The sequence below is a fragment of the Hyla sarda genome, chromosome 1 (assembly GCF_029499605.1).
Source record: "Hyla sarda isolate aHylSar1 chromosome 1, aHylSar1.hap1, whole genome shotgun sequence".
NCBI classification, from domain to species: domain Eukaryota; kingdom Metazoa; phylum Chordata; class Amphibia; order Anura; family Hylidae; genus Hyla; species Hyla sarda.
This window is the reverse complement of record NC_079189.1, coordinates 96,424,817-96,438,563: the sequence shown is the minus strand read 5'-3', so window position 1 is coordinate 96,438,563 and position 13,747 is coordinate 96,424,817. Positions and strand designations below refer to the sequence as shown.

The window sequence follows — 13,747 nt, the reverse complement described above, 5'->3', positions numbered from 1 at the left end:
GGGGGGGAAAGGAAATGGCACGGGGGGGGGGGGAGGAAAGGAAAAGGCGCGGGGGGGGGGAGGAAAGGAAATGGCGCGGGGGGGGGGGGGGGAGGAAAGGAAATGGCGCGGGGGGGGAGGAAAGGAAATGGCGCGGGGGGGGGGGGAGGAAAGGAAATGGCGCGGGGGGGGGGGAAAGGAAATGGCGCGGGGGGGGGGAGGAAAGGAAATGGCGCGGGGGGGGGGGAGGAAAGGAAATGGCGCGGGGGGGGGAGGAAAGGAAATGGCACGGGGGGAGGAAAGGAAATGGGACAAGGGGGGGAAGGAAATGGCACGGGGGGAGGAAAGGAAATGGGACAAGGGGGGGAAGGAAATGGCACAGGGGGGGAAGGAAATGGCACAGGGGGGGGAAGGAAATGGCACAGGGGGGGAAGGAAATGGCACAGGGGGGGAAGGAAATGGCACAGGGGGGGAAGGAAATGGCACAGGGGGGGAAGGAAATGGCACAGGGGGGGAAGGAAATGGCACAGGGGGGGGGAGGAAATGGCACAGGGGGGGGAAGGAAATGGCACAGGGGGGGGAAGGAAATGGCACAGGGGGGGGGGAAGGAAATGGCACAGGGGGGGAAGGAAATGGCACAGGGGGGGGGAAGGAAATGGCACAGGGGGGAAGGAAATGGCACAGGGGGGAAGGAAATGGCACAGGGGGGAAGGAAATGGCACGGGAGGGGGGAGGAAAAGGCACGGGAGGGGGGAGGAAAAGGCACGGGAGGGGGGAGGAAAAGGCACGGGAGGGGGGAGGAAAAGGCACGGGAGGGGGGAGGAAAAGGCACGGGAGGGGGGAGGAAAAGGCACGGGAGGGGGGAGGAAAAGGCACGGGAGGGGGGAGGAAAAGGCACGGGAGGGGGGAGGAAAAGGCACGGGAGGGGGGAGGAAATGGCACGGGAGGGGGGGGATTAAATGGCACAGTAGGCTATCATCCACATCTGTAATGCTGAGTTTAACCTCCCTTTGGTGAGTAAAAAAAAATGTTGTCACCAACATGACATTTTGGAAAGCCCTGCCTTCAATGGATAGCTACATGTGTATATTATGAGTATAGAGCCTAAAGAGGCCATCAATGATCATGCTATTAGCCACAAGACGACAATAATGTCAGGTCATGCAGTCATTTATCAATTCATTACACAGTTGCCAAAAGAAGTCCACCATGTCATACTCACTTTCTGTCTCCTGTTTCACGGCACTCTCTTTTCGAGGCAGCGTAGCTGGTTTGGATTAAGTTGCAAGCACCAAAGACAAAGATGCATTAGAAAACAGGCATTTAGCGAAGACCATGCACAAGAGGCAAGTTAGGCACTAGTTGGAAAGAGACATGCGGAAGACTATATTAAGCTGTTAACTTATGCTGTAAAAACGGTTACGTGGACAATTCAACCTCTAACTGTTGCAAGGAGACACACATAGTTACACTTTGTATTAGAGGAACCCAGTCACTCATGTGGGATGTAATGAAGTTAAATATAAATATATCAGGCATGATAAAAGATATCAGAAAAGACAAGAATGTGACTGGATATATCTTTAAATGCCTGTTTAAAGAACCAATGCACATGTACTTGAAATAAATTTGACAGTGGAAAAAATCGATCCTACGGACCTTCCACTTCTCGCTGCATTGTTTGTTTTTTTTTTGTTTTGTTTTTTATACTTTAGAACAGTGTTTCCCAACAAGTGTGCCTTAAGTTGTTGCAAAACTACAACTCCCAGCATGCCCGGACAGCCAAAGGCTGTCCGGGCATGCTGGGAGTTGTAGTTTTGCAACAACTAGATGTTCACTGGTTGGGAAACACTGTTCTAGACACATATAAAAGGTATCAGAATACTAAGAACTGATTACTTTCCTGTCTAGAACACTGTTCTAGAGACATTTGGGTCAGTGGGTAGTTAGGTAAGGAACAGGACAACATTATGAATGTAAGACAAGGGATCTGACTTCAGGTGAACACAGGGTGTATCCACGACGCTTAGTGCACAATAATGTATTGACTTTCTCCTTTACCGTGTTTATTGATTATTCTTGTGGAACCAACATTATCTATATTAAAAAAGGAGAAAAACGTGTTGTGTGAAGAAAACTTAGACCATGTAACACGCAGCCACCAACACCACCTTAAAAACCAGACTTCTTCTTATTAAGCCGCACGCTAGCAACACACCTAAGCAAGCAAGTCAATGAATAGCAGGCATGAAAAAAAATCTATCACATTTTAAAGTGATAGAGTTTATGAGCTCCGTAAGGAAGAAGAGCACTCAAGCTGAATGGCATCCAGTGTTACAAAGTAACTTGATTCGTTAGAACTTACAGCATAGTAAACCGTGGAACTGCAATGTCTGCAGAGTAATAGTCTTAAAGGGGTTGTCACATGACAACACTAATTGTTACAACCTCTCAGGCCTCCACTGCCACCAAGAACAAGGGCCTCATGCCCCCATTATAGGCCTAAGAGTTGACAGTGGGTGCCCAGCCAATGTCCATGTAATGGAACCCCCAAAAACATTTCCAGTGATCCCATAGAACACAAGGAAGATTATGGATCTTTCTAAGATAATGTAGTCCAAGCATCTAAACTCAGGATTTAATGTGCGCAAAATGCTTACCAAACTTTTTTCCTTCCTTAGCAACACCAGTCATTTTGTTTTTAGCCACTTCGAAAAAGTCCCTGATCTCTCGGTCATATAGGCGGACAATATAATCAATATAGTTCTGAAAACCAAAACAAAAAGGTTAGTTACTTAACTTATTTTTTTTTGTCTATTAACATAGATGCTATGAAGTCTAGTTTGCTGCAAGTCTGTTAGGCGCCAAGTCAGTGTTAGGCTATGTACACATGGCGGAAATTCCACTTCAGCAGGGTCCCACTGATTTCAATGGAATTCTGCTGCAGTGTGCACACAGCGGAAACATCTGCTTTGAAAATCCCTATTCTGGCATCGGGCTCGTTCACACCGCCTGGCCGAATACTTCGGCACTAGGGCCGTGGGCACTGAGCCATTACCATTGACGGCTATGGTCCGCTCGCGGATTCCGCACAAAGAATTAACATGTTCTTTCTTTGCGCGGAACACTTTCAGAGGCGGAAATGTCCGCCGCTGAAATTCCGCGGAGACCCGTTCACACTAATGTTAGAGTTCACATCGCGGAATTGCGCCCGGAAATTCTGCGGCAATTCCGTAGTGTGAACGTACCCATCAGCAGAAAGAAAAAAGGCACGTCTCTTCTTTCTGTGGATGCCACTAGTAAATATAATGCCGGCAGCGAAACTGCACATATCCGAGTGTTCCTAGCACCCACCAGAACATTCAAATATGCTAAATGTCTGCCCGCACAGATGAGAAGTACTGGAAGGCTTCACATTTTTCTGGAATATCCCTTTATTGGGGTCCATTGAGCTTCAGAGTTTTATTTTTTTTCCCCAAAACTGAAAAGGAACAGATTAGCTTGTGGTAATAAGCAGTTCTCACCACTCCCATTAAAGGGGTTATCCAGGAATCGAATAGCAGACCTATTTTCTTTCAATGACCGCATCCTGTATGTCTCCACTTTGGGTGTGATATTACAACTTGGCTCCATTCACTTTAATGGAACTGAGTTGCAGAACCACACCCAAACTGGAGACAGACCAGGAGCGGTCTTTGAAAGAAATTATTTGTTTTTCGATTCCTGGATAACCTTGTTAACATCTATGGTACTTATGAAAAGCACATAAAACAGCCCATCCACATCCTATGTCACATCCTATGTCTATGCAATAAATGTTGAGATGGTAATACCCCTTTTACCACATCAGTTATCCAGGTGAATTTTTCTGTGGCTTTCCTAAAGCCTACGATCAGGCTGTTATCTAAATGTCTACAAAGAAGTTTTACCTTTTAAGCTTTCTCAATCTTAGCATGGTATTACAGGTTTAGCAAACAGTCAACAGGTAAATATGATACCACTATAGAGCAAAAAAAAAAGACTAGACCCAACAGACCTTGGTAAGTCCCTCATATCTGGTATACTCTGTGGTTTTTAGCCAATCCATCAACTTTGCATATCGCAGAAGGTCACGGTGAAAAGGATGGTGGTTGGGTAGTGTAATTTCAACAGAAAGGGTGGAAGTCTGATCATGGCCCTGTTTTTAAAATCATGAAAATAATTTTACATAAATCACTGTTATATTAATACATTAGACATACGACACATGTACCATTATGGGAAAGTAGAACACCAGAAGAACTTCATTCCAGCACTAACATTTCCCCTTAGACAAGTACTATGGAATATTCCCAAAGGAACTGCTATATAGTAAATTAGAAAACACAGCATTGCCTTACACATAGCGTACTTAGCCTCCATAAAGCTGCGCAGCAAACACGGCCTCGCGCCTCATAAATTAGTCATTGCTTGTTACAATAAGTGGACTTACATTTACATCCATAAGGTGGGATTAAATATAAAATAACCATCAGAAGAATTATGCTTTCACCATAAATTATGCATCACTGTAGAACAGCGAGATACAGCCTATATACATCAGATGAACATGTTCCTATCATACTCTGAACAAGCATTTTTAACCCCCGTTTTCCATTCTTATGCTAAAATCATCCTGTGGCAAAGAATAGGAGCAGTCAGGGGAAAAAAAAAAGAGAAAAAAAAAAAAAAGATACTCACCCTTCCGCTTGCCTCCCACTCCAGAGTGCCTGGTGGATGTGTCCCACCACTGGCATCACACTACATGAGACGCTGCAACCAGTCACTGGCCTCAGAGGTCATGTGTAAGAGGAAGTGAACTTTAGAGCAACAACAGTGCTGAATGGGAGGCAAGCAAAGGAGAGCCATAGGAACCAGTATTCTGGATTTGACTTAATTGCCCGAAACCAAAACGGTCTGGTTTTGCCCATAACAACCAGTCACAGCTCAGCTTTCATATTTTTACATGCTCTGGTAAAATTAAAATCTGAGCTGCGATTGCTTGCTATGGGAGAAAACAAGACAAATTTGGTTTTGGGCAGATTTATAAGTCTGGGCCAATTCCTTCTATTGGAAAGTATAGAGATTAAATGGTTGCTACATTGTTTCTTTAAATTAATCTTTTGATGTATTGTGTTATGGACCGTAGTAAATACAACCTAAAAATGCATTCACATTGTGTTTTATGCATATGTAGCAGGTATTCTTCTGCAAGCTGTCAAAGATCTTTGCTAACACATGCTGTGAGGTGTTCTCAATGGGCACATTGGCTTTAATGAACCAAATGTAGTCTAACAGTGACTACATTCTGTCTGTTACCCAAACATATACTATTTCTGTAAGGGGCTCAAAAACTTGATCTATCACGTTGACATATACCGGCATTATATGCATAGAAAGAAAAATAAGTTGATGTCAAACACCAAGGATTACAGCCATAGAACTGAAGTCCTCAGACCTGCACTCCGCTGTCACAGTAATAGCGTTAGTCAGTAATGAATTCTCTGATAGGTCACATATGCGAATAGTGGAAATCTTCTGAAATCCTGGCATCATTGAAAATAACTATATTTGTTACTTTCTGACAGCGAATATCAGTAATTTCTGAAAGTGCACAAAACCATTAATGGCAATATATTTTGCCATTTGTTCATTATACAAAGTGATGTCAAAAAGAAAAGTCAGCAGGTCAGAACCTTGTTTTCTATTATTCACCACAAACATAAAAAACGTGAATGTGCATTGAACAGAGAAAAAGGTTAATTTCTTACTTAGCCTCTCATCTAATGCTTCTTGTTAGGAGGATGCAGGTTCTAATAATAGGAACATTATTCAAACGAGTATCAAAAACAAGCAGAAAATATATCCTACATTTCATGTTTTTCCATAAATCAATAGTACAAGCAGAAATAAGAAACCTTCTTTTCCAACCATCAGTCTTCTCTCCTCCTCTCCTATGTACTGATCACGCAGAAGGGCATAGATATGTGGTGAACCACGGGTGTAGTGAGGTAGATGCGCGGCAGATGTTAGTGCCCAAGGGGTAGATGGTATTAAAAGGAGATATCCAGTGCTGAAAAACGTATCCCCTATCCTAAGGATAGGGGATAAGTTTCAGTTTGCGGTGGGTCCGACCGCAATCTCCGGCTCTGCCATAGAGTTGTATTGAGGGGGCGTGCCAGCCGCCGCTTCGTGCGGTGGTCGACACCCGCTATCTGGCCAGCGAGCTGGGGCCACGTACAGGAGATCGGGGGGGCCCCAGGGGTCGGATCCCCCGCAATCTGAAACTTATCCCCTATTCTTAGGATAGGGGATACGTTTTTCAGCACTCGACTACCCCTTTAACCCCTTCGTGTTCGTTATGCCAGGGCATGGTTTTCCTATATAACCACCCGAAGGTAGTACCGCTAATACTAGGTCAGGCAGGGGCAATAAAGAGTCCAAGGCCAGGTTAAGGGTAATGGTAGCCTTTACTGAGGTTAGACAGATGGTACAGTCAATGCGTTCAGCCAATATCCCAGAAAGGTGGCCAGTGACACGGGGGGCCTTGCAGCTTTCTGGGACTTGCAGTGACTTGACAGACTATATTGCAGGCCATGCTGAATAGACAGTAGACTTGACTGACTTGATGACTGACAATTAGATGACTTCAGCTTACTTGCAATTGATAGGTGGCTGCAGACTTCAGGCTTGAGGCCTCCAATGCTCTGGACACACACACACACAGACACACACACACACACACACAGACGTCTGCACTGCACAGGACCTCAGGAACAAGAGAGATGAAAGAGCAATTGCAGCTCCTCCCCATCTTATATAGGAGGGCTGTGCAAGGAGCCCATAGGTTACTTGGGAGGTCACCTGGTCACTGGTGGGGTTCTCTGGGTAACAATCATATGACTTAAACATGTGACAAACATAATCATGTGACTAACAATAATAGGTCCTTTACTGTTTATGTGAAACCTATGAACACAGGGGAAGATACTGCAGGAGAGCCCCGGGGACAGACAGGGACTCAACCTGATGGGACAGAAGGACTATATCCCGTACTGGGACACCCCAATAAATGTGGATTATCAGCTCACCTAGGGATCAGCTACTGAGCACACAAGTCTATGGAGAGGGGAGGTGGAGGCGGCAGTGGCAGACATGGGTGCAATAAGGGAACAGCCAAAAGATCAAACTTTAAAGAGTTACTCCGCCCCTAGACATCTTATCCCCTTATCTTATCAATGCAAGTCTATGGGAGTGGGCATGGTGGCAGTCATGCCCACTTAGGCTTGTATTGAGGCGGCGGGCCGTGACATCACGATACTCCGGCTCCTGTATCGCCAGTCATCAGGCACGGAGCGAAGTTTGCTCCGTGCAGCAGATGACAGGGGTGCTGCAGGAGAAGTCGCAGGGCTTCCCAGCGGCGGGACCCTGCGATCAGACATCCTTTTGATAGGGGATAAGATGTCTAGGGGCAGAGTACCCCTTTAATGATCCTGCCCCTATATGTGAGAAATAGTTTCTTACAGGTTCTGCTGTACCAGTAAACACTCCATTGTTGGAATACATCTTAGTTCATAGCTATAGACACCATTAAAAAGCAATGAAAGGCCCAGATGTATCAATCTGCCTGAAATTAAAACGGTCTGGTTTTGCCCACACCAACCAATTACAGAACAGCTTTCATTTTACCAGAGCTTGTTAAGATGTAAAAGCTGAGCTGTGATTGGTTGTTATGGACAAAACCAGACAGTTTTGGATTCAGACAGATTGATAAATCTGGGCCATTGTACCTTTTATGGTGCAAAAAACATTGAGGCAAATTTAATTAAAAAAAAGTGGTCTTATAGCAACCAGAGCTCAGCATTCATTTTACCAGAGCAAAGATTGATTGCTATGGACGACAAAAACAGTTTGAGGGATATTCATCAAGTTGTCTTATAGTAAGATTCCCTTAATTGTCTATAACAGCGGTTCTCAACCTGTAAATCGCTATCCCTTTGGGGGTCAAAGGGGTCGCCAAAGACCATCGGTAAACACATAAACACATATTAGTCTTAGGAACAGAGACACCGCTCCTCTATCCTTCTGACCGGCCAGTCTGTTCGGACGTGGTCCGAGGGCCCGGAGGGTAAAGGGCCCGACGCCGCTGCTATTGAGGATCCAGGACACATGTCCCGGATCCCCCGGCAGAAAGCCTCTATGTGTGAGCTGCATCTGCGGCCTACACAGAGGGGATACGTGACCTCCGCCCTCGCTGCACAGTGCAGGCGCCGATGACGTCACTCATCTGCGCCTGCACTGTGGAGGATGGAAGATGCTGTCCCCTGCTGCGCTCCAGAGGAGATGGCTGCGTGGGACATATTCAGGTGGGCAATATTAAAGGGTTGTGTCATAAGGAAGGTAGAGAACCACTGGTCTATAACAGCTCAGCTTTGATTTCTTATATAGCTCAGGTAAAACGAAAGCTGAGCTCTGAGAGGTTGCTATGGGCAATAAAGAAAATCGTACTGTAGGGCAGCTTGATAAATCTCTCTATTTGCTTCTTCGATACATGATTCAATAGGCCCATTTTATTACTTTAGATTGTACAGCTTCTACAATGTGCAGTACGAGCCATATTTTCTCTCTATACTTGACTAGACTGCCTTATATTCGCTTTCCTCTTGTCAGCCTGTTTAAGCTGTCCTCCAAAGTTTATGTACCCCTACCCCGACTTCTGCAACAATGAAAGAACAAAATAGTCCATCTGACGGATTTATCTTATCTCTGTATGATTATTAGCTAAATAGTAAGAATCTTCTAATAAATTATATTTGAAGAAGTTGCCTAATTTTGCATATGGAAAACAAATCAACAATAAAAAAGGTGTCCATGGTATTTAGGTATTACAAAAGGCATAATGTCTATGTCCATTTACAGATCCTAGAAATCTCTAGCAGCCATTAAATAGAAATCAATATTCACACTTAAGACAACTGCAATCCATCAAGATTTTAGTGTTAGTAGCAGAAGGACAAACAAGCATTCCTCAAGTCTCTGTTCTTCAAACAACAAGATCATAGATCTCACACCCGCACTCCGTGTACTCACTGCCATAGAGAGATAGTAGGACCTGCTATACAAGTGAGGAAACATCTGAGTAAACTAGTGGAAGATAAAATATAGAGAAAACCAGCTAAAACACAGAAAGTGGAAAGGAAGACAAAGGAAAAGTAAATCACACATGTCTGGCTTGTTTGAACTAATCTTTTAGATCTGGCAGCCTAAAGGGGTACTCCGGTGGAAAACATTTTTTTTTAGGTCTTTACAAGTCAACTGATACCAGAAAGTTAAACAGATTTGTAAATTACTTCTATTAAAAAATCTTTATCCTTCCTTTACTTTTTAGCAGCTGTATGCTACCGAGGAAATTCGTATATATATATTTTTTTTTCCTGTTTTTTTACTTGGCCACAGTGCTCTCTGCTGACACCTCTGTCCATGTCAGGAACTGTCCAGAGCAGCATAGGTTTGCTAGGGGGATTTTCTCCTGCTCTGGACAGTTCCTGATATGGACATCAGGTGTCAGCAGAGAGCACTGTGGACATGACAAAAAAGAAATTCAAAAAGAACAGAATTTCCTCTGTAGCATACAGCTGCTAAAAAGTACAGAAAGGGTAAAGATTTTTTTAATAGAAGAAATTTACAAATCTGTTTAACTTTCTGGCACCAGTTCATAAAAAAAAAAAAAAAAAAAAAAAAAAAAAAAAAAACGTTTTCCCCCGGAGTACTCCTTTAACCAGAAAGACTACATCAGTCTTTCCCAACCAGGGTTCCTCCAGCTGTTGCAAAACTACAATTCCCAGCATGGCCGAACAGCATTTGGCATGTTGGGACTTGTAGTTTTGCAACAGCTGGAGGCATACTGTTTGGGAAACACTGGGCTACAGTTTAGCCACTAAGTGGTAAGATATGCCATCACTTACTAATCTATGGGAGTTAAACATCTGGGGCCCCTTCAGACCTCGAGAATGAAGGGGACACTGTGCTGGCATAATGTTGTGTCCCCTTCTCACTCTTTTTCTATACAAAACTCACTAAATAACCACCTGTGCAGGGAATAAGTAAGAAGAGGATACACAGTGACATCATTCTTACAATCTGTGGAGGTCTCAGACGTCAGACCCCCACTAAATATAAAAGTTATGATATATGTCTTAGCCATATGCCATTTTACTGATATTTACAGAATTTATTTTGCCGAATTAAAAAGGCATTCTATTTAGATCCCCATAAAGTTATATTACAAATGAGAAATAAAAAACAGTTTTATCAATTAAAGTCCAGTTAGGCTGGGTTCACACCACGTTTTTCAAATACTGTTACCGTATACGGTTTTCCGCTAAAAAACGTATGGCAAAAACCGTATGCAACCGTATGACTCCAAATTAAAACGTATACGGTTTTTCCCCGTACGGTTCTATCAGTTTGCATCAGTTTTTGCCAACGGTTTTGCTATTTTGTTGGAATTAGTTTTCCAGCAATTTAATAAAGTTACTATTGTTCTATTGAAATTCCAATCTGCGCATGTGTCAACTCCAAAAACGGATTAGAAAACCGTGTGCAACCGTATTCTGAAATTCTGTGTACGGTTCTCATAGACAACAATGTTAAAAGAACCGCATACGGTTCGCATACAGTTTTCCAACCGGAGGCAAAAACGTGGTCGACAGCGTTTTTGCCTACGGTTCAAAAATCGGCAAAACCGTATCCGAGGCAAAACGGATGCAACCGTACACAACATTTGGAATACGGTTTACAATGCATTCTCTATGCATACGGTTTCGGATACGGTCGTGTACGTTTTTTTGCGGAAAACCGTGTACGGTTACCGTATTTGAAAAACGTGGTGTGAACCCAGCCTTAAAAGCATACGAAGTTATCTTCCCTGCTGGTAAAATTCCCTTGAGTGAAGCATGCAAAGGGAATAGTTGTGAAAGTTAGTTTACTCCATTTTTAGCTTTTGGGGAAAACCTGAATGTCTGCTCCCAAGGATCAGAAAGTGAAGGCATATCTTTAGAACAGTGGTCTCAAACTGTGACCCTCCAGCTGTTACAAAACTTCAACTCCCAGCATGCCCGGACAGCCGTTGGCTGTCCGGGCATGCTGGGAGTTGAAATTTTGCAACTGTTTTAGGACATCATTTTCAGTGATTGTAAAAACCCCTCTAAAAACCTGTCTTAAATTTTGTGGGGCACTAGTTACATGGATGATTTGTTTACCTAGATATCTTTCTTTTTACATACAATATTCTAGAATAAAAGAACAATCCCATATTATAATTTCCCATAAAAATATTTGATCTGTGGAAAAGAACATTACATGGAATAACAAAGATTTTTTAAATGTAGGCCTATCCTTAGTATAGAAAAAAAACACTGAAAAGTGGACATAAATCATTAAAATAAATCACAGAAAAAGGGTACACTTACTTGTTAAAGGTTACTGATACAAGGGCAGCAACCTAGCCTACCCTGGTTTCAGTAACCTTTAATCAGTAAGTGTGGCCTTTTTTCTGTGATCTATCCTTAGTATAGGCCATCAATATCCAAATTGAAAGGGGTCTGACTCCCGAAACCCCTGTCAATGAACTGACTAAAGCACTAGTGTGAGTGATCTAGCCCAGTGGTTCTCAACCTTTTTTGCCTGAGTACCCCTTGACAGCCCATTCCAAAAAAATTGGACCCCCATATTAGAGATATTTTGTAATGAATATAGTATAATTCATATGCTTTACTTTCCTCTATAACAGGCCCCATGTTCCTCACTCTATCTCCCCAGTCCCCCGATTTACAGGTGACGTCTTCTCTAACCGGAGTTGTTTTCTTTTTTTTTTCTTCATTATCTGGCCTAGACCGCCATTAAGATTTTTCACATACAAGACTTCTCCACAGAACCAGCCAAACAAACATTTTAGGTTCCTTTCTGCCGTACAATACCCACCTATTTTCAAACTCCCCATGTTTATTGTCATACACAGTAATAGTACCAGCTTTGCATCCCCATAAAGTTGTTAGGCCCCCTCTGTGCCCCCAAATATAGCTGTTGGCCCCCCAAACTGCCCCCATATATAGTTGTAGGCCACCATACAATCCCACTTTGGTGCTCCACTTCTCCTCTGGTAAGGGGACCTACTGTATTGCTATGGCTCATAGTAGTAGGTCCCTGGTCTGCAGGGGCAGTGGAGCAACAAAGCTGATGGTAGTTACTGCCCACAGCAGCCCAGTGCCCGTGCTACACCTTTGCTGACCTTCTGCTCCACTCCTCGGTGCAGTGACATGAGCCTACCATTTCTTTCAAAATGCTCAAGACCAGTAACCAGTGGCTGTGGCTGCCATTACTGATTTTTTTTTCAAGTACCCCTGGGGGAACTTGTACCCCAGGTTGAGAACCACTGCTATAGCACCTTCACATCCAACCTTATATACTGCCGTACAATGGCTAGTGGCTGTACCTGGTATTGTGCAGCTCATCTCATCAACTTCAACGGGCCAAGCTGCATCAATATCCATAGATTGGGAATATTGATAAAATAATAACTAATAATGGTCAAGTGATTTCTAACCTGTTTACAATCCCAAATATAGTTTCAAGGACTATACTATTGCTTTATAAATATAAATTACTTTTTACATTTCTGCATGTGAGTGGATATAATTAGAGAGTAGATTTGAATAGTACCAAGTACCTGTTGGACGAACACATTGTTCAAGTGGCTGGCTAGTCTACGAGCAAACTGCTCTCGGAGGTCTCTGAACATCTGCTGCTGCTGCTTGACAGCCTGAAGCATGGCGTGTCCTATGCCAGATCAAGAGATTGTTTAGTCATCAATAGAATGGACAACGGATAAAAGAACATTCCTATAGAAAACATCATTGTGCTCACCTGGCTGGAGAGTGACATTCATGCACTGTAGAAGCGCTTCTGCTGCATTTGTGCAGGCCTCAATCCCACGTGATGAAGAAAGATCAGCATCCTGAAGTGCTTTAATGTGACCTTTAGATAGGTCCATATGGTTCTGAAACACAACGCAAACACTTATATGCCTCCCTATGTTTTATATCGATCACATACAAAACAGGTAAAACAAATCTAAAACAAAGACTTCACCTGAAATAGAAAAAAGAAACCGCAAATATAATAAAGACATCCTAGACCCATAGAAACATGTTTGTACTTCTTGAACTACCGGTAGCTCACCAGTAAAGGTATGCTTCCAGAGGCCAGATTTGTCACTGTGGATTATGTTAAAGGGGTTCTGGTTTAGTTTAAAACAAAAATAAAAGCAAAAACAGTGCTGAACACAGTTCAGCAAAGGTGCTCTGCTCTGCCCTGGTCCCTCTGTTTACTTGCCCCAATGATGCATTGTCCCAGCTCTCCTGCTGACATTCCAGACACAATCACTGAGGCTGTAGTCTGTTCGGAAAAACATCAGCTGAGCTGGGACAGCGCTTTTCTGCTCTCTAGAACAAGGCCTGTTTCTCCCTGTTGGCACATGCTCCATGCACTTTCTATGAGCACACCAGAGATACACGAGTACAGCACTCATAAAGACACTCTGCACAGGGAGAGAAAGGGCCTGTTCTGGAGATACACACCAAAGATATGCAGTCGGCACTGCTCACTAATTGCACACACTTGTTACACCATGAGTACCGCATTGTGTAATTTTACTCTTAGACGCATTGTGTTTCTTACACTGTACGATTTA

The 13,747-nt window shown here is 43.5% G+C and overlaps 1 protein-coding gene across 7 annotated transcripts in view; it reads right to left on the bottom strand.

The window, feature by feature from the left end:
* The window catches only part of EXOC1 (exocyst complex component 1), a 51,074-nt gene that overhangs the window by 19,444 nt on the left and 17,883 nt on the right, over positions 1–13,747 (bottom strand). For 3 of the 7 annotated variants that reach the window (XM_056558294.1, XM_056558308.1, XM_056558302.1), the window contains 6 exons: positions 12,922–13,054; positions 12,725–12,834; positions 4,016–4,156; positions 2,640–2,745; positions 2,041–2,076; positions 1,202–1,246 (listed from right to left, as the gene is read on the bottom strand). In XM_056558294.1, coding sequence (XP_056414269.1) covers positions 1,202–1,246; positions 2,041–2,076; positions 2,640–2,745; positions 4,016–4,156; positions 12,725–12,834; positions 12,922–13,054 — 571 coding nt within the window. The remainder of the gene's footprint in view (positions 1–1,201; positions 1,247–2,040; positions 2,077–2,639; positions 2,746–4,015; positions 4,157–12,724; positions 12,835–12,921; positions 13,055–13,747) is intronic. The other 4 variants (XM_056558318.1, XM_056558328.1, XM_056558338.1 and 1 more) reach the window with 2 other exon arrangements.